We start from the raw sequence: 20,224 nt of genomic DNA, 5'->3' as shown, positions 1-20,224 counted from the left end.
GGTGCACCTCCCGTTTCTTTGTGTAATGACGTGCCCTTACACTGCTACCAACTTTGCTAATTACAACGCACTCAAATACAAAAGATCTTTCAGTCTAGACAAAACAAAAACGATTTGGTAAGAATCGATTCGTGAATACGATTGAATTGGTTTCGAATCACGGTGGGTTTCTAGAGATACACGGCCAAAAGAACTAAAGAAACCATAATTTCATTAGCCGAGAGGAAATTTTCTGAAATGAATTTTTACTTTTTGTAAGAAGTAAAATTGATGAAGTGCATAAAGCCTCTGGTGGTTAACACCACCAGAAGCTCCGGATTAGCATAAAACTGATTAAAAATTTACAATTGATTTTTATGAATATATTGACCTTCAATTTGCTCAAGTGTAAAAAAGAGATATCGAGAACAAAAGAAATTACGACTGAGTTATACTAATATTCATGCTTTATTCCTTACATAATTTTCAATGGCAAATAACAAAACTCTACAATTTAAAATTTATAAAATGTAGATATATGTAATTGTTATGTGCAAAAAGAAGAATTAAACGAATATATGTTCCAGTTTTAAGAAAATATCATTAAGTTTATGTTCTTGGGTGAAGAACGATATTTATGCGAAGTCTCACAAGAACAAACCCAAACTCTCACCAAAGAACGTTATATGCCTTCACGTGTAAAAAACAGCTTTTTATCATTTCATTGTTTTTATTAAATTCGGCTACAAAAAGCGGGGTCTAGCGCATGTTCACAAAATATTTCTTTCTTAACGTCAAACTTTTACATCCGAAACAAAAACAATTCTGAAAGTCCAATGCACGCCTTTGATAAAGTCTCATTAACAACTTTACACATTGTACATGAGGTTCGCAACTGTCTCGTACCCAGGCACCGCTCAATAAGAATCTGGATAAACGAAAAAACCCTTCAGCTCTGTCATATAACGAACAAATGTATCTTAAGCTTAGATCTTAGAAACGTCTTTAACTAATTATTCTTTTAGAGTGGCCTTTTAACTAAAAAGGTGTTCATTTACGCCATCAAAATTCCTTCAAAGTTGTCAGTGAGCTGAACCGTTCATGTGGGAAAATTCAAGCACATCTCGGGTAGGCAGTCTCACATTCTTGAACGGGAAGTCTATCAAGAGGAAATCTTGCAGTACTTCAGGCAAGTGGGTGCTCAACTTCAACTTCCACCCGTCCCAGCCAGTCACGTAACGCTTCTGTGGAAACTGTGACGTCAGGGGTGACACAACCGCGTCGATCACGTGACTTAATTGGGAACCAGATTTGCACCAGTCGCGAAATCCGTTAGTTACTGAAATGAAAACACAGTGGGTTAATAGATAGCAGCACAGTACATGGAAGGCGCGGTGGCCTAATGGTTAGTGCACTGGACTCTGGATCGAACGGTCTGGGTTCGAGCCCTGGCCGGGGTCACTGCGTTGTGTTCCTGGGAAAGACACTTTACTATCATAGTGCCTCTCTCCACCCAGGTGTACAAATGGGTACTGGCGAATTTAGTCCTGGGGGTAATCCTGCGATGGACTAGCATCCCATCCAGCGAGAAGCAGAAATACTACTAGTCGCTTCATGCTACGTAAACCGGATAAGCTCCCGCCTAATTGGCCACTAAGCTTGTATGCAGAGACTTTAAAATCACTAACGTTCACCTAATGACTCATTGGTTAAGAGGATTGCCACTCTCATTTCGGTGCCATACGTCTTCAGTAATCGAACACAAACATGCAACCGGTGCCAAGAGCAAGAAAACACGCGCGTAACCCAAGTCATGTTTGGCTTTGGCTTTGTTTGTGATTGGTTGAGACAAGAGAAAATAAGTATTTTCTCTTGGTTGAGAGAAGAAACATATATCATCGCTTACCCGTCTTAAGATATTCCTCGCCGTATTGCCGCTGTTTCTCCATTGGTAGGTTGTCCCATAGTTCTCTTAGGCGAGCTGCCAATAACTCATCGTTTAAGATCGGAGTGTGCGTGGTCCCAGGCTCGATAACGCTGACCAGGACTTCAAACGGGCGCATCTCGCGCCTCAGTGCATCTGCAAACGCCTCGACGCCATATTTGGTGATGCAGTATGGGGCGAATGTTTTGGGCGAAACAACTCCTAAGGGATATTAAAATGGAGCGATAATCAGTAACTGAAACTATTTTATGGGTATTAATTCGCACTTTCTTGACTTGCTCTTAAATCTTAATTGAATTTTAATGAATTTCAAGCTTTTAATACTTTATTTAATACTTATCAAGAAAAAAATTTACACTTCGCAGGAAGTGTGTATCAGTGGAAATGCCTTGCCGTAACATGTTTAGGATCAACGATGGTCCCATAACTAGTACTATACACCACTTTCATAATGGCGGCCAATTTATTTATTCTTTTATATGTATGTTAATTAGCCCTACTGGCCTCGTTTTAGAGTAAAAATTCTTTTGAATTTTTCACATGCTGACGAGGCCAGTAGGGCTAATTAACATACATATAAAAGAATAAATAAATTGGCCGCCATTATGAAAGTGGTGTATACGGAGTCCACTGAAGGAAAATTTGTAGTTTTGAGCTTTGAGTGCAGAAATTGGAAGGAAAAACTGCATACTTACACAATCGACCCAACGAATGGCACGTTGTACCGGAAATTGACCAATATTTGGTTGATTTATCTAAAAGCTTGAAACCAAAAAGGTTTTGGAAATTCTTCTAATCGAAAGCGTAAAGGTGTATCCCACCCATGTGTGATTTGATTGGTCACCCCCTGTTATCCTACAACTATTCCTCTTATACAGTTACAGTTCAGGGGTATACCAAACATACGATAGTTCTGATTTTTTTCTTTTTACATTTTTAGACCCTCTGCGTTTATTGATGTGGTTTATAAAACTTGACACACTGATCAAGTGTATTTATTAATGTGGGAAATAGGCTATTCCCTGCGGAAGTTCCCGTGTTACCTGCTATGCTACTGACGATTACGATGCGTCCTTTGGCCTCCTTTACCAGTGGTAGGAATGTCTTGATTACATCTATCGCTCCCCACAAGTTAACGTCTGCCACTTTCTTGTAATCGGCAAGTGGCACCCACTCGGTTGGTCCAATACTTAAGACTCCGGCATTGTTGACCAGTCCCCACAGGCCTGTAATAAAACAAAAAGCTTAATATTGATTTTTATACTCGAAGAAAAATAATACCTATCCATTTGAAGATAGGAAGGCGCGGTGGTTGACCTACTGGTTTGTGCGTTAGACTCCGGATCGAGTGGTGCGAGTTCGAGCCCTGGCAGGGGTACTGCGTTGTGTTCTTGGGCAAGATACTTAACTCTCATAGTGCCTCTCTCCACCCAGATGTATAACATGGGTACCGAGGAATTTACTGCTGGGAGTAACACTGCAATGGACTAGCATCCTAGTCGCTTCATGACTGTTTCATGCTACGGAAACCGGGACAACATCCGGCCTTATGGGCCACTAGGCTCGTATGCAGAACTTTAACCATTTGAAGACAGCTAGTTCTTTTTCCAACTCGAGGACAAGAGGTGTTTAGCGTACGCGTGTGAAGGCTACTCGCCACTCGCACATTCTCCCTGCACGCAACCCAGAAGGATCGTGTTTTTTTTTTCGGGGAGATGTCTGATTGAGGGCTTCCACGACTTTTATTATGTTTACCTGCCCGGGCATTCAAACACAAACTAACTTTCTGAAAATTACGAACCCACTGAGCTTAGTCCTACTTTAGGGAAACATTGCGTAGCTTTCAGTAGCCTGCGTAGCCTGCGCAGCTGGCGGTTTTGTTGGGGTTGACGCGCGCGCGAGCAAGCTGCGAAGCCGCGAAGCAAGGTACGTACGTAGGCTAAGCTTTCAGATGCCGGACAGGGTGACAAAAGCGTTTCGCCGTAGATAGACGCTCGGAGACCCAAGTAAAGATGCTTTCAGCAAATCTGAGCTAGAAAAAGTTAAAACGATCGAAAACGAATTGGGGAAAGTTCCCTGCAGAAAAATGTTTGAGTCCTGTTCATTTTCTCGTTCGACCCGATCCAGGCTCCTGCCTAGTTCGCAAAGGACCCCCGCGCTTTCAAGCAATCGTTTTGCTTCACTGTTGAAAGATTTGCGCGATTTCGTAACATCATGAAAACATAAATAGACTTTTTAGGTTGGAATTTAAAACGATAAACAATATCGTTAGTGACAGATTAGAAGATCAGCTGACATGACACTTGAAGTTGTAAAGATTCTAAATTTGGACATTATAGGTTGCGTATTAAATTGCGGTGTGTCATTCTTCTCCGGAAATTGTTATTATCGAAATAACAGTATACTACAAGAATAGTGTTTAACTACTCATTTAGATTAGATGATATCTAAACAAATCTAATCTAAACAAAACAATAGATATGTTCAATATCTCTGAAGCCCAATTAACTGGCACGTGGCACGCGTTGAATTATCGGATAAAAGACTTTTGTTTTACCTGATTCGCCATCAAGAAATTCCTTCACTTTGCAAAAGACTTCTGCTATTTGCTTTGAGTTTGTCACATCCAACTGGAAAGTTTTCAGTTTATCGCTCGTCGCTGATTTCAAACTCTGTTCTCCTTCTTTCGTTAAACAAGTCGCCAACACACAAACTCCCATCTTGTCCAGTCGAATGGCTGTTTCACGGCCGATGCCAGAATCACATCCCGTTATCAGAACATACTTTCCGTTTATATTCAAATTAGCTTTGCTTTTCCTCCAAGAAATCCACAAAACAGCGATTAATGGGGCAATTGCTGCGGTCACAGTTACAAACCACATGGTGGTCCGAAACGAAAACTCTTTCGTTCCGCCGGCTGTTCTGTCAGTTTCAGTCGTTTTTCCTTACAGCTCAAGCTGTGAGGTTACACAGAAACTCGCCCCGGAATTGGCGTAAAATGTGTGAAGAAGTGCCGCCTGTAGCTACAACAACTGCGATTAGGCTATAAACTATTTCTGGCGCTTCCCGGAAACAATGCTATAATATTTAACAATTTTTGGAATTTTTCCGCCGAATCTGAACAAAAGTGCGCAGATAAACTGAAAACGTGAAGATTTTGCAGCCGTTTTATTGGTTGCTCAATACCTGAAGGTCTCATTACTACAGCGACTGGGGAATATCAAAGATTAGTCGAGATCTTTTTTGAAATGTCCCACAATACGCGTGCGTTATTACCATTCGCGAGCAGAGACGAGATAAAAGGAGATTTAACATCGTTCGAGAGCTATTAAACGTTATTCAAAAATCCTAATCTTCTTAGGATCTGATGTCTGATTTTCGAATGCACGTAATTTTTTCGCAACGCTACTCCATTCCCGAGAGATGATTTTATTCTTCACATTTCGAGTTGACCCTTTTTCAGACTGTAGTTTTCTCAACGCTAAAAGTATAAAGAAGAATTCAAAACTTTCATCTGTAAGCGGCTTTTTCGGTCCGTATACGCCTGTGTTGCGCAATATTCCTGACGGTACATGACGTGACATGTGACATGGGACGTGGCGTGACGTCATACTTTTTCGTAGGCTTGGGAGGAAGACCGAACTCGAGAGAGCGGTAGAAACAGGGCGTGGAAATCAGCCTTCTCCTGCCCTGGTAAAAATCGAGCCTTACATTTTCGCGAAGTTAAAATTTCCGTTTTTGGTAACAGTTACCGATGCAACGTAAGGACCTGTATGGCAAATCGTTTCAGCTACTTTTGACAGACTGTATCTAGCAGGCTTTCCTTTGCCACTTACAATCGCGTTTGACAGAATGAAGTAAAGCTAGACCCGCAATCTGTCAATCATCTATTTCTAAAAATACAAACTGATCTCTCTTGCTCCCAGGGCCCCCACATTTTATGACAAGCTACGTAGCCCAGGGGTACAAATCTATTTATAGCCTTCTGCTGCCGTTTTGAAATCATTAATTGTTTGACAATTTAGCAGGATAAAGTCAACTTCCGTAATAACCGTGATATAAACGATGAGGGGACGAGGAGCAATATTTTACTAATCAAAGATGACGGACATTCAGTTATGTTTTATCAGCGTAGTTTAGCCCGGTCTATCAGACTGAGTGAAAACTGTCAGAAACTGAAGCGAATGCAACGTTTTCAGCACAGCTACATCCCTTAAATCTGGTCGCTAGTTTTTCTTTTCGTGACGAATAAAAGCTATAAGGTGAGAGTCATGAACAGGACTGCAATGTTTTCGCCTTTTCCGCGGGCTCACGCTTGGTGCAAGAAGAGGTCCATTTTCCACCCCCCTATTGAGAACCCCTGACGGAAATCGAGCCCATCACAGTTCACAACCTGCGAAAATTTGTAAGGAAGAGAACAGTAAGAGATAAATATTTGACTTCGGATTCTCAAATAAACACTGCATTTTGTGCCATGTTTAATTTGTGTCAGTCCTTGACCCGTTATTGCGTTGTTAAAATGGATAGAAAAGGGTTGTTAGGGGTATTTTCGTGACGCGTGATGGCCCTTTTGATTTTCCGTGAAATGAGAAATGGCTTTTTTCCCTCGTGAATCATGATTTCCATAGTAGTCGTAAACCGTGATTTTTCAAAACATTTTCTATTATTTTCCGTGAAGCGTGAAATGCCAATGTTATATTTTTCTTGAATTTCGAAAGGGCCGTTTCATTTTCCTTGAAACGTGATCTACACCCCCCCCCCCCCCTTTTTTAACCACCCTCATAGAAGATTCACTATGACTCAGAACAAAATCAAAAGGCTTACCTGATTTTCCTCCAAGAAGTTCATTCACTTTTCCGAAGACTTCTTCAATCTGCCTTGAGTTTGTAACATCCAACTGGAAGGTTTTCAGTTTGTCGCTCGTCACGGATTTCAAACTCTGTTCTCCTTCTTTTGTTAAACAAGTCGCCAACACATAAATTCCCATCTTGTCCAGTCGAATGGCTGTTTCACGACCGTAACCAGAATCACACCCCGTTATCAGAACATACTTTCCATTTAGGTCTAAACTAGCTTTGCTTCTCCTCCAAAAAAACCGCCATAAGGTGTAAACCGTGGAGAAAGCAACTGCCGCCATCGTAATTGCAAACAACATAGTTTAACCGATTTCACTTAAAAAAAATTTCGCCCAGAAAAGCTTCAGGAATGATCGTTTAAACGAGCTTAAAAACTGACTTTTTGGAATTGTTTCCAGTTGAAATACTGAAAAATATCCTTGCTTAAGTAGAATTCTTGGAATTGCCAATTACTAAAGTTTAGTAAAGAATGTTGTCTAAGTTCCTTCTCGGGTGATCAGCAAACTTCACTCCTAACAGCGCCTGAGAGCCTTCTCGTTCCTTTTATAGCGTATTTCCATCAACTTTTGAAAATACGTGACGAGGAAGTTCTGCTTTTGCACGGATCAGATTCTTGCGGTATTTTTCGGGCCGTGTAACACTCACCCACATTAGCTGAAGAGCACGCAACTAACTAATTATACTTAACTGTTCAAATGAAAAGGCGGGATTAATTTTCTTACATGTTCCCTTCCAGTCTTTCCTCACTGCGTCTTTTTTCCTTATATAGCTGTATTTTTTCTTTCAATTGTTTGTATATCCGGGCTTAAGTTAATATTGTGCAGTGAAAATGGATTAAATTAAATTAAAGAAATATTCATTTCTCTTTTATACTTCACTAAGGATTTTGAAAAACAATTCAACAAAATACACGCCCTTCACCGTTCGCCTACCGTTCCAGCAAAATTCCTTCAATTTTTTTATTTATCGGCCGTGTCAGCACTTATGTAGTATTTATTTTTTTTTAAGTTTTCCTGTCGATTTGTCAAAGTTTAATACAAGTTTTCTCGGTTTGTTGCTGTAAGTTCATATCGGTTCTGTTAATTACGAATGAAATGTAACAATTATTTGTTATTTACTCACTTTTGTCTTTTGCTACCGTTTTAGCTTGTGTTGTCGTGATATGCAAAATAGGTTTTTTTTGTAAACGACATAAGCCCTCTGGGCAAATGTAAAGCTAGAGCATATAGTTTTTAAATTATTATATATAATAACAATTGTTCGTGGTTCGTTCAAGAGCAGGAAGTTACAGACTTCTGCTTTAAGTTCTTGAGATAGTAGGTGTTAAATAACTCAAACAAACCGTAAATAACTCAATAAACAGAAAAGCACGTTCGAGAAACGGAATTCAAAGACTGCGTAGACAAACTAAGTAGCTACATTCGGTTACAAATGTTTATAGAAAACGACATTTTTCAATACCCTTCCCGCTATACAACTAAAAATGGTTCTTTATTTCTCTAAACTCTTTTTCTTCTATGTTATACAGATGTGCAAGTCAAGGGGTATTATATATTTGTGCACCGGGCTGAAGTTGTCTGCCAATTCACTGCCAATTCGCCAGCTGCCAATTCGCCCTCTAGAAGAACACTGCCAATTCGTTTCTCTTTTGGTTTTTATACAACTGTCGTAACCAATGTGTTGCCACCTTAGAAGGAATGTTAAAATTAACATTTGCGCACACGCAAACGACAGGACAGGGGGCTTGAGCCCGGGAGAAAAGGGGCGGGAAGCGGGATTTTTAAGGTGTCGGGAACCGGGAGAAAATGAGTGAAATTTCGTAATATTTCATTATATTTCGCAATAGACATGGAACAAACAGGAGAGAACAGCTACGGGAAGCGGGAGTAAAAGGTACGGGAAGCGGGAGGTTCAGACCCCCCCTGTCCCTCCCACCCCATTACTACAGCGACTGGGGAATATCAAAGATTAGTCGAGATCTTTTTTGAAATGTCCCACAATACGCGTGCGTTACCATTCGCGAGCAGAGACGAGATAAAAGGAGATTTAACATCGTTCGAGAGCTATTAAACGTTACTCAAAAATCCTAATCTTCTTAGGATCTGATGTCTGATTTTCGAATGCACGTAATCTTCACATTTCGAGTTGACCCTTTTTCAGACTGTAGTTTTCTCAACGCTAAAAGTATAAAGAAGAATTCGAAACTTGCATCTGTCAGCGGCTTTTTCGGTTCGTATACGCCTGTGTTGCGCAATATTCGTGATGGTACATGACGTGACATGTGACATGGGACGTGGCGTGACGTCATACTTTTTCGTAGGCTCGGGAGGAAGACCGAACTCGAGAGAGCGGTGGAAACAGGGCGTGGAAATCAGCCTTCTCCCGCCCTGGTAAAAATCGAGCCTTACATTTTCGCGAAGTTAAAATTTCCGTTTTTGGTAACAGTTACTGATGCAACGTAAGGACCTGTATGGCAAATCGTTTCAGCTACTTTTGACAGACTGTATCGAACAGTCTTTCCTTTGCCACTTACAATCGTGTTTGATAGAATGAAGTAAAGCTAGACCCGCAATCATCTATTTCTAAAACTAGTAGTAATCAAAAATTAGGGAAGCGCGTTCGACGTATAGGTAATAGACCAAAGGTAGGCAGGCAGTGGCAAAAAAAAAAAACAATATGGTCGGCCTACTAGTAGTATAGCATGCTTTATACCAAAGTTAGTTGCTTATACCTCACTAAACGCGAGGAGGATAAGTGTGACGAGCCAAAAGAACAAAGAATAAATGGAATATCACGTACACAAAAATATTTTTTTTATTTCACTTGACTTGTTATCGTTTGGCACTAAACGAACTTCTGGAAATAGTTTCACTTCAATTTAAAATTCCACAAAGTACTTAATACAGACATAATTCACACAGTAATCCACTACACGCATATTACATTCACACAACGATTTCCTCGTCAAAACGTCTAGTGTTTCTAGAATAACGATATATCACTAATTCAGAGAAGTGATAAAACAATTTTAATCCGTATTATACCCACTCTCGATGCATGTAATTCTAACAAGTTGTAGTTTTGTGCAACATATAATTGCAGGAAAATACGCTGGTTTTTACGAACGAACTCCGTACGAAACTACGCATCGACTTACTCGATTTTCACTCTTTGTATGACGTTCGGTGGCTGAAGACAACTCTGCTTCCTTTAGTGGATGCTAACTCTCTAATGTTCTCCATGACGTTTTTGGCAAAATTACAATTTTGGCCATACGTTTTTAGCCATTTTTTCAAGCAAAATAATGTTTCTAAACTTCGTTTGGGACGCCATCTTGTTTTGCATGAAATTGAGGCCATCTGTGGCTACCAGTTTCTCGGCCGAGATTTGCCCCTGCAAAAATCAATCGGGCGGCCAATCTGGTGTCCATACATCTGCGCGCGCATTACGGCTCGATTCATTCCGCATAACAGTACACAGGCATACCAACTCAAAAGACACAGGACCCAAAAACAAAATTAGGCTTGCGCTCTCCTTCGTCGAACGCAAATACAAACTGATCTCTCTTGCTCCCAGGGCCCCCACATTTTATGACAAGCTACGTAGCCCAGAGGTACAAATCTATTTATAGCCTTCTGCTGCCGTTTTGAGATCATTAATTGTTTGACAATTTAGCAGGATAAAGTCAAATTCCGTAATAACCGTGATATAAACGATGAGGGGACGAAGAGCAATATTTTACTAATCAAAGATGACGGACATTCAAATACACCTAATTGCAATAAGGTTGTCATAGAAAAAAAGAAAAAGGAAAAAGTCAAATAGGAATTAATTAGGCGCATGCATGAAATTTATTCGTACAAATGGCCTCAAAATGCCTCAAAATACGAATAAATCGATTAGTCTTGTTACAGCATAAAAAAGTGGACTAAAAGTGTGCAGATTAAAACTCGTGAGTTTTCTGTAAATGCTATCAGTTATGAAACTACGCTTATTAATTCCTATTTACCCTTTTTTCTTTTTCCTTTTACTATGACAACGTTATTGCAATTAGGTGTATGTTTTATCAGCGTATTTTAGCCCGGTCTATCAGACTGAGTGAAAACTGTCAGAAACTGAAGCGAATGCAACGTTTTCAGCACAGCTACATCCCTTAAATCTGGTCGCTAGTTTTTCTTTCCGTGACGAATAAAAGCTATAAGGTGAGAGTCATGAACAGGACTGCAATGTTTTCGCCTTTTCTGCGGCCTCACGCTTGGTGCAAGAAGAGGTCCATTTTCCACCCCCTATTGAGAACCCCTGACGGAAATCGAGCCTATCACAGTTCACAACCTGCGAAAATTTCCCACATCAATTTTGTAAGGAAGAAAACAGCAAGAGATAAATATTTGACTTCGGATTCTCAAATAAACACTGCATTTTGTGCCATGTTTAATTTGTGTCAGTCCTTGACCCGTTATTGCGTTGTTACAATGGATAGAAGAGGATTGTAAAGGGTATTTTCGTGACGCGTGATGGCCCTTTTGATTTTCCGTGAAATGAGAAATGGCTTTTTTCCTTCGTGAATCATGATTTCCATAGTAGTCGTAAACCGTGATTTTCCAAAACATTTTCTTTTACTTTCCGTGAAGCGTGAAATGCCAATGTTATATTTTTCTTGAAGTTCGAAAGGGCCGTTTCATTTTCCTTGAAACGTGATCTACACCTCCCCCCCCCCCCCTTTTAACTACCCTCATAGTAGATTCACTATGACTCAGAAAAAAATCAAAAGGCTTACCTGATTTTCCTCCAAGAAGTTCATTCACTTTTCCGAAGACTTCTTCAATCTGCTTTGAGTTTGTAACATCCAACTGGAAGGTTTTCAGTTTGTCGCTCGTCGCGGATTTCAAACTCTGTTCTCCTTCTTTTGTTAAACAAGTCGCCAACACACAAATTCCCATCTTGTCCAGTCGAATGGCTGTTTCGCGACCGTAACCAGAATCACACCCCGTTATCAGAACATACTTTCCATTTAGGTCTAATCTACCTTTGCTTCTCCTCCAAAAAAACCGCCATAAGGTGTAAACCGTGGAGAAAGCAACTGCCGCCATCGTAATTGCAAACAACATAGTTTAACCGATTTCAGTTAAAAAAATTTTCACCCAGAAAAGCTTCAGGAATGATCGTTTAAACGAGCTTAAAAACTGACTTTTTGGAATTGTTTCCAGTTGAAATACTGAAAAATATCCTTGCTTAAGTAGAATTCTTGGAATTGCCAATTACTAAAGTTTAGTAAAGAATGTTGTCTAAGTTCCTTCTCGGGTGATCAGCAAACTTCACTCCTAACAGCGCCTGAGAGCCTTCTCGTTCCTTTTATAGCGCATTTCCATCCAACTTTTAAAAATACGTGACGAGGAAGTTCTGCTTTTGCACGGATCAGATTCTTGCGGTATTTTTCGGGCCGTGTAACACTCACCCACATTAGCTGAAGAGCACGCAACTAACTAATTATACTTCACTGTTCAAATGAAAAGGCGGGATTAATTTTCTTACATGTTCCCTTCCAGTCTTTCCTCACTGCGTCTTTTTTCCTTATATAGCTGTATTTTTTCTTTCAATTGTTTGTATATCCGGGCTTAAGTTAATATTGTGCAGTGAAAATGGATTAAATTAAATTAAAGAAATATTCATTTCTCTTTTATACTTCACTAAGGATTTTGAAAAACAATTCAACAAAATACACGCCCTTCACCGTTCGCCTACCGTTCCAGCAAAATTCCTTCAATTTGTTTATTTATCGGCCGTGTCAGCACTTATGCAGTATTTATTTTTTTTTAAGTTTTCCTGTCGATTTGTCAAAGTTTAGTACAAGTTTTCTCGGTTTGTTGCTGTAAGTTCATATCGGTTCTGTTAATTAATTCTGTTAATTAATTTTGCCTTTTGCTACCGTTTTAGCTTGTGTTGTCGTGATATGCAAAATAGGTTTTTTTTGTAAACGACATAAGCCCTCTGGGCAAATGTAAAGCTAGAGTATATAGTTTTTAAATTAATTATACATAATAACAATTGTTCGTGGTTTGTTCAAGAGCAGGAAGTTACAGACTTCTGCTTTAAGCTACTTGAGAGAGTAGGTGTTGAATAACTCAAACAAACCGTAAATAACTCAATAAACAGAAAAGCACGTTCGAGAAACGGAATTCAAAGACTGCGTCATCTGTGTCCGGATGTGTAGTGGAGGCAAAATAAGAAATATTCTGACGTCATGTTCAGGTTCTCAGCAAATCTATCGGTCGTCGAACTTACTATTCTCACTCTTTGACGCTCATTGGCTGTGGTAAAAATCTTCTGCCTGAAAATACTATTGACTACTAATTTCACATTGCACTTACATTTTATTCTCTAGTGTAAACTTTAGTTTGCGTAGTTCCTTGCGCAGTAGTTGGTTGACTTGGCTAGAGGGCTAGGGTAAATTTCAGTCGGCAGGGGTTTCCAGAAGAACACAAATATTATTATAAACAGCAGCATTAATTTGTAAAGATTGCAAAATAAACTTTGGCTCATGCCAAAGAATATAGTAAATATTTACCGAGCATAATATACCCACGTCCGGTAAGCCGAACTATAAACAGAGTAGCCATGTTTGTGAGTAGATGAACCACCCACGAAACCCCCCAAATCGACAAGCCTATGTGGTCGCTTAGAGGGAGGGAGGGGGGGATTTTAATTCATAGCCTTTAGTCGTTTCAGAGTCTTAACCCATGCACAAATGCATTCCGGCGGTAAACCCAAAACGAAAAAAGGGAAAGGAGATTTCAGTGCGTCCAGTGAAATTTCCAAGTTGTGATACTACTGAGAAGTGTCACTATGAACCCTAAGCCACCAGTGAACATCGGATTTGAGAAATAAAATGTTTCAATATAAGAACAAACTTAAAAGATTAAACCATTTAATACCAAGACTATATTAAATTGAGTATATTAACATTTAATTACCTTTTACCTTTGAGAATAGCCAATGTCAAAAATGCAGAAAAATAACAGTTATCATCATAGATAACTTAAAACTGAACTCAAAGTTTCTCCTCGAACAACGAGGCATATGTTGAGAAATATGTTTTTCATTGTCGATAATACACAGTAATTTGCTTTTGATACAAAGGTTATAAAGTATCTTCAAGCTAGTGGGCGTATTTCGGGAATGTAACATCACAAAAACTGATAACTAATTTCGTATTTTTTTTTCAGATATGTCAGAAAATCTTAAAGTGGCTTCAAAAGAGTTTTGACGTATCAAATCTTACGATATCGATAGCATTGTTAGCGATCTGACGGGGGCGACGTCTCTAGTAAACGCTGTTTCCCGCGGAAAACAGGAAGGAATTTACCTCCCCCAGGGGGGATTGAACTCCCATGTGACAGAGAACTCCCATTGAACTCCCATGTGACAGAGACGGGAATGCTTGTTGTCTCGCTTAGAGGTATAAATAACGGATTTTGGTCTTACTTAGGGTGTTTATGTCAGAACGCCAATATTTTTAGCCGCCTTGGTCTCGTCTAGGGTTGCAAGTAAGGAAATTAAAAGGCGGCGTATACTGTATACGGTCTAGTCCGATCGGGCATGAAAAATGGTATCTTTTATTGAAGGGTCAAAAAAAGATTGAGCCACGCCCTGATTGGTCTCCTGTAGAGGTTCAATTCACATTTTCCGACGAGCAACCGCGTCCCTTTTTATAAGATAATAATTTTGAGAAAATCTGGAGAATACTCCGAACTTTCCAGAAGAGACTTTCGTTACTTTAAGGAACGCACAAACAGCGTTTGTTAGAGTTGTAATCCCGAGAAGTCAGCTTTACTTCTAGTATACAAACTTGTTTGGTTTGCTTGTTGCATTAAAGTAAAGTGATAAACAAAAATGATTTGTGATAAAATATATTTTCATATAAAAATAGCGCTGTAATTATTCCAAGAATTTTTTTCAGGTAGCTTACAAATAAACTTTGAACAAGTGGAAGTTTATAAGAACCACATCATAATATCTATATAAATTTCTTTTGTAACCTATGCTGTGAGTAACAAGTAAAGAGATTTTGTTTCTACTGAAAACTGGCGAACTACTATAAAGCTGCCGAATGGTGCAAAGCCCACTTAATGATACACCATGGGATATTAGAAAAGACACGATTAAAACTAATTAAAGAAATAAGCTCATACTCTTTTACCCTTTTTTCGCGCGAAAAGGTAATCGGTAATAAAAGTGGGTAGAAATGTCGACATAAAAATGGACACTTTTGCATCTAGGCCAACGGCATAGCGAGTTCGTGGACGTTGAGAAGTAAGAGCGTCGACCACAGCATCTACAACTTTGTAAGTGTCCGGGGAGGCCTTTTCGGAAGATTTACTGATTCCCTTTTTAACTATAGAAAGAGAAAAAGAAAAAAAAAAGAAGCTCAGTGATCTGTTAGTTCAGAAAATGGCCTCCTATTACAACAGATAACATCATACTGCGTTCACACTAGGCTGAGACATGTTTAGTCTAATCACGTTAAAGGGATTATGTCACGGATTTAAACAGATTTTTGAAACAGCCCAAATTTATATTTGTATCGTTGGAAACCTAAAAAAAAATGGTCCATTTTATTAACAATTGCTATTTTAGAGCATTTAAACTGTTTAAAAGCGCGTTTGGCTGCGGATGGCTCGGATGGAAATGGATTGCAATTTGAAAACGTTGGCCAACGTTTTCAAATTGTTTCCGCGCGCCTTAAAAAAAAATCGATATTCATAGCTGAAGTTTGATTTCTATCGCCAGATAAAGGTTATTACCTACCACCTATTTCAGAACAGTTAAGACCAAAAAAACAGCGAAATTGCCGTCACATAATCCCTTTAAACATGTATCTTTCGCTACGAAAATCGTTCACGCCAAGGTAGCCTGTTCCAGGAGTTCGGTTAGTTGGGAAGTAGCGCAAAAAAACAGGATTAACGCGGAGAACGGCGAGTTAAAAAAGAGGCCCTTATTTTTTTCTCGCCGTTTTTCGTGCCGTTTCCCACAACTAACCGAACGCCTCCCGAACGCCTGTTACACGACATACCGACCGCTGACCAACCCGTGTTCTGCCGTGAGTTAATTTTGTTTTGCAGTCAAATAACATTGCCTTGCCGTAAGTTAAGTTTGTAGTGCCGTGACTTTTTGTTTTGCCGTGACAGTTGTGGGCCACTGTAAGCTAAAGCTTCTGGTCCACTTAATTCTGATCATGATTGAAACTATCTCACAAGGAGCTATGTCAGGATATTTTAAGTCATTTTTCCGATGCAAAAAAGTACTTTCAAATTAAAGGAAACCTCAAAATAATTGTTTTCTAAGGTAGAAAAACAAAACAAAAGGGGTTTAAAAAATTTAAGGTGGCTCCGAAAAATTTTTTTTTCACTTTGCAAAAAGTTGTATGTTAACATTCTGATCATTATTCCGTAATAACAAATGGGGTCACCGAACTCGTTTTTGAGTTATAAGCACTTAAAGCGAAAATTAAGGGTATTTTTAACAGGTTCTATCGTTGCTATGGTAACCAGCGACGTCAAGAAAATAATCAGAATTTGTTTATCAATGTAGGGACATTTTTTTTATACAATTTTTGTTGCAGTAACTGATAAATATCTGTTGTACTGACCCATCAAAGTATAAGTGCTGGAAAGTGCTGGAAACTGTTATGAGCCTCCTTAAATGCACGGCGTTTAAACGAAATTAAATGTGAACGCAATATTAGTTGTGAAGGTTTAACAGTTCTTATTTCTCGAAATAACATCTTACTTAGATTTAATCTTTTCTCTCCATACTCCTGTTTTAACTCTGAACTCAGGCCATCCCAGAGTTCCTGTACAGACTGGATGTTACGCTCGTTACTAGATAAGGCGGTCTTAAACAAACCCGGCTCGATAATGCTGACCAGTACTCCCCACGGGCTCATTTCCCGCCTCAAAGCATCAGAAAATGCTTGCACGCCATATTTGGTGATGCAGTAGCTGGGCAAATTAGGCAGCGAGATACGACCTGTAACGATACAAAAAAACTTGGTGATAAAATAAAATATTTCGCTAATCGATGCGCTAGTAATTTGTTTGGCCTTCAATATCTTTCTGAAATCAAAAGATTTATATAACTTATCGGCATTTCATGAAACTATGGGCATGCTTAAAACATGTTCAGAGCGTAGTTCACTGCCCTAGAAGAAGAGCAAAAACATTTTACTCACCCAACATACTTGACAAGTTAACTACTCTTCCCCGGGCCTTCTTGACAAGCGGTAAAAAGGTTTTTGTGACATCAATCGTCCCCCACAGATTAATATCCGCGATGCGTTTGAATTTTTCCAGTGGAATCCATTCTATAGGCCCGACTAGAGTAACTCCAGCGTTGTTTACCAAACCCCACAGACCTGAATAAGAGAGTTATGCTCATGAGTTAGAAAGTAATTCTTTCAATAATGTTCCTTTACTTATTATACTGTTAACCTGCATGCGCGCAACCGTTGCGTTGTTACCGTGAGCTGGGACCGAAAGGGAAGAACTCTGGGTACAGCCCCCCCCCCCCCCCCCCATAAAAAAATGAAATAAATGAAATCAGTTGTGATAGGGAGGAAAAGTGAAACAATAAATACGTCTCCCAGTCCAGTTTGCTGAATTCCTTGCTCGACCTTAGCGCCTAAGTTTATTTGTTTTTTTTTCTCGGTAGCACATAAAAAAAAGAATTGTGTTAAAGTACAGTTTGCCGTGAAGCTAATCGATTCATTGATCTTAGCGGCCTGTGTTTTCTGCCACTGAACTTGTTGAGTGGTCACCCGCAGTATAGTAAACTTATGAAAGAATTTCGTGACACGGAGAAACAAGATTGAACCACAAGCAGTTCAAAAAAAACTCGGAATATGTAATACAAAATATAGACAAATATATGTAAAGCAAAAAACGCACTAGGCAATTGTTTATCTAGGTATCCCCTAGCACATTTTTCATGATACGGATCACATTCACGGATGTGAATATCAGCACGCGATGCAGTCCTACATTTTTGTAAACTGATATACGTTACCATGTCCCGAGGGCAAAAGTCCCTTTACTTGCTCGTAGAGGTCTTGAATCTGCTGCGAGTTTGTAACATCCAACTGAAAAGTTTTCAATCTTTCGCTCGTCACCGATTTCAAACTCTGTTCTCCATCTTTCGTTAAACAAGTCGCCAACACACAAACTCCCATCTTGTCTAGTCGAATGGCAGTTTCTTGACCGAAGCCAGAGTCGCAGCCCGTAATAAGAACGTATTTCTTGTGCAAGTCACTCACTTTCTTTCTCGAGAAAAACCTAAAAATCATGAAAGTTAAGATTATAACTATGCCTGTTATCAAACAGGTTAACAGCGGGGAAGAGCCTTCCAGAAATGACAGAAACATATCGGTGTTTGCGTTCTGGCTCAGTGATGTTTGTATGTGTGACATGAAAACATTAGTCCCCGAAAATATGTAAAATCGATGTCTTTTGTTTTTCTCTTTTCGTGAAAGGTCAAAATGTCAATTAACACGCCAATTAAAATATCACAGAAATGGCCGCCAACACAAAACAAACAATTATTTATTTTAATTGTATTTGCATCATTCTCCCATAGGGAATATTTACTTAGTTGGTATATGTGGCAAAGGCCCTGGTTATAGAAAGCAGTCCCGCGTTCAGAAAGCGAAATATTGAGCTTGAGGCGCAACAAATCGATGGATACTAATCGCCTGTGACAAATCACTAACAAGGGGTCGATTCCGTTTATAGAACGCCCAATGGCCAAAGTCACGCAATAGTCACGCAAGGATAGCATTATGTTCACTCTTGACGAGCTTCCAGCTCCCAGCGTGGTAACGAGTTGACTGATATTCAGTGTCATTACACGTAATGATTATTATTCTCAAGAGTCCGTTTTCAAATGTAAAAGGTAACCGGGACCATTATTGTAACCAGGAGATCAGACAAGTTTGTTATGAAATTTCGGAGCAGATCAATTTTGTCATTTGGCACCTCACGACACCCCGGTCGGATAGGGGTCTCGGATCACTCATCGAGTTTCTTATGCCCGACCGCCATTTTTTCTTGGGAGTTGGACTCGCTTTGGACTCACCTTGCAAATATACTAGAGGTCGCCGGGTACTTCAGTAATTTTTGAGCCGCCATACTCTTGGACCGGGCAATACGGTATTTGATGATATGCATATCATGTTGTTTACATTCAATGATGGGCACCAGGTTCCCCACAGCCGCAATCAGCGCCACAGGTTTACCATCCTAGAGCACATAAAAGCTCAACCAGCTAAGACCAAGAAACGGTCCGTTTTTTTTTTTTTTTTTTTTTTTTTTTGGGGGGGGGGGAGGTACTCCCTTTAGAGGACAACTCTTTAAATCCCTATCGCATAGTCCTCTAAAGGGTAGGGAAAACCGCGTCTGGAGTTTTTTCAAGTGAAAAAAGGATCTAGAGTTGTAGTATTCTAACAGTTTTTACTGGTTTTTATCAAAGGCATACGAAGGGTTATCCTTTTTTTTAACATTGTCAAGCGCCTTTGAACGTATGGAATTGGCGCTGTACAAATGATGATGATGATGATGATTATTATTATTATTATTATTATTATTATTATTATTATTATTATTATTATTATTATTATTTTCTGTCAAATATGGTATATAAAAGGGAAAAGAATTAAAAATCAGGGCAGAGCCTCCCCTTCTAAAATATTTTTAAGTACCCTCTCAGGCTCCTAGGCTTTGGTAGATTGTGCTAGCATAATTTTTTGGCATAATTGGAGCTAAAAAGCATAATTTGTGAAACGAGCACTGCCACGGCATAATTAGCAATTTTTAGCAATTTTTGGAGCATAAATTCATAAAATTTGGTAAACTATGGTGTACTTTCTACAGAAATAAATGAAATTTAGGTAGTTTGTTCTTGCAATGCGTGTTTTAGCTATACAATTGTGTTTGTTAAGTCGTTGGAGGCATTTTACAAACGGTTCAGAGATGCGAGCAGCTAATTTGGACAGCTGACGGCCGTGACAAACTGCCATAAAACACAAATAAATTTACAACAACAGTTTATTTGAAAAACATCATAATTTGGTGTCGTTATTGCGCACCTCTATGTGCAGAATCTACGTCATTTTGTGCGCATAATTTCGGAAATCAGAAGCATAATTTGGGAATTCTGGCATAATTTTTGCATAATTTGGCAAAATTTTGAGCACTGCTAGTAGCATAATATGCCACTTTTAGGAGCACAATCTACCAAAGCCTACTCAGCTCCCCTCTCCCCACACACTCCACGGGCAAAAAGCTCTCTTTCTTTGTATTAATATTTCGCTTAGTCCTTGTTAAGGACGTTTGCGCAAAAATATTCTACACAATAGACCAAAGCGTGTTTTTTAATTAAAAATATCAAGGAAGAA

The 20,224-nt window shown here is 39.3% G+C and overlaps 2 protein-coding genes across 5 annotated transcripts; both read right to left on the bottom strand.

Moving 5' to 3' along the window:
• Positions 1-689: 689 nt before the first annotated feature.
• Positions 690-12,147, bottom strand: LOC144643370 (short-chain dehydrogenase/reductase family 9C member 7-like). Of its 3 annotated transcripts, none has more exons than XM_078502578.1 (4): positions 11,558-12,147; positions 2,968-3,150; positions 1,886-2,125; positions 690-1,318 (listed from the first exon to the last, which is right to left on the bottom strand). In XM_078502578.1, exons 1-4 carry the CDS (start codon positions 11,886-11,888, stop codon positions 1,062-1,064), a joined length of 1,011 nt encoding a protein of 336 aa, XP_078358704.1. In that variant the 5' UTR covers positions 11,889-12,147; the 3' UTR covers positions 690-1,061. The 3 variants fall into 3 exon arrangements, with proteins under 3 accessions (XP_078358704.1, XP_078358703.1, XP_078358705.1); XM_078502577.1 differs by lacking the exon at positions 11,558-12,147 and adding an exon at positions 6,749-7,079; XM_078502579.1 differs by lacking the exon at positions 11,558-12,147 and adding an exon at positions 4,482-6,153.
• A 1,742-nt stretch (positions 12,148-13,889) lies between these two features.
• LOC144643368 (retinol dehydrogenase 16-like) lies at positions 13,890-19,004 on the bottom strand. Of its 2 annotated transcripts, XM_078502575.1 has the most exons (5): positions 18,907-19,004; positions 17,842-18,107; positions 17,009-17,191; positions 16,567-16,806; positions 13,890-15,172 (listed from the first exon to the last, which is right to left on the bottom strand). In XM_078502575.1, exons 1-5 carry the CDS (start codon positions 18,996-18,998, stop codon positions 14,964-14,966), a joined length of 990 nt encoding a protein of 329 aa, XP_078358701.1. In that variant the 5' UTR covers positions 18,999-19,004; the 3' UTR covers positions 13,890-14,963. The 2 variants fall into 2 exon arrangements, with proteins under 2 accessions (XP_078358701.1, XP_078358700.1); XM_078502574.1 differs by lacking the exon at positions 18,907-19,004 and having other exon boundaries at positions 17,842-18,645.
• Positions 19,005-20,224: the final 1,220 nt, after the last annotated feature.

The sequence above is a fragment of the Oculina patagonica genome, chromosome 2, assembly GCF_052425735.1.
Source record: "Oculina patagonica isolate OP01 chromosome 2, crgOcupat, whole genome shotgun sequence".
NCBI classification, from domain to species: domain Eukaryota; kingdom Metazoa; phylum Cnidaria; class Anthozoa; order Scleractinia; family Oculinidae; genus Oculina; species Oculina patagonica.
Note: the sequence above shows the minus strand (reverse complement) of the source record. Positions and strands in the feature narration are given on the sequence as shown.

What these genes read in the sequence shown, in the direction of transcription:
- LOC144643370 (XM_078502578.1), bottom strand. Translation starts at nt 11,888, where the DNA reads ATGTTGTTTGCAATTACGATGGCGGCAGTTGCTTTCTCCACGGTTTAC. An exon ending in ACTTCTTGGAGGAAAATCAG is followed by an intron (nt 3,151 to 11,557) that starts GTAAGCCTTTTG and finishes GTTTTATTACAG; the next exon opens with GCCTGTGGGGACTGGTCAAC. An exon ending in AATCGTCAGTAGCATAGCAG is followed by an intron (nt 2,126 to 2,967) that starts GTAACACGGGAA and finishes AATATCCCTTAG; the next exon opens with GAGTTGTTTCGCCCAAAACA.
- LOC144643368 (XM_078502574.1), bottom strand. Translation starts at nt 18,241, where the DNA reads ATGTCACACATACAAACATCACTGAGCCAGAACGCAAACACCGATATG. An exon ending in ACTTTTGCCCTCGGGACATG is followed by an intron (nt 17,192 to 17,841) that starts GTAACGTATATC and finishes TCTCTTATTCAG; the next exon opens with GTCTGTGGGGTTTGGTAAAC. An exon ending in TAACTTGTCAAGTATGTTGG is followed by an intron (nt 16,807 to 17,008) that starts GTGAGTAAAATG and finishes GTATCGTTACAG; the next exon opens with GTCGTATCTCGCTGCCTAAT.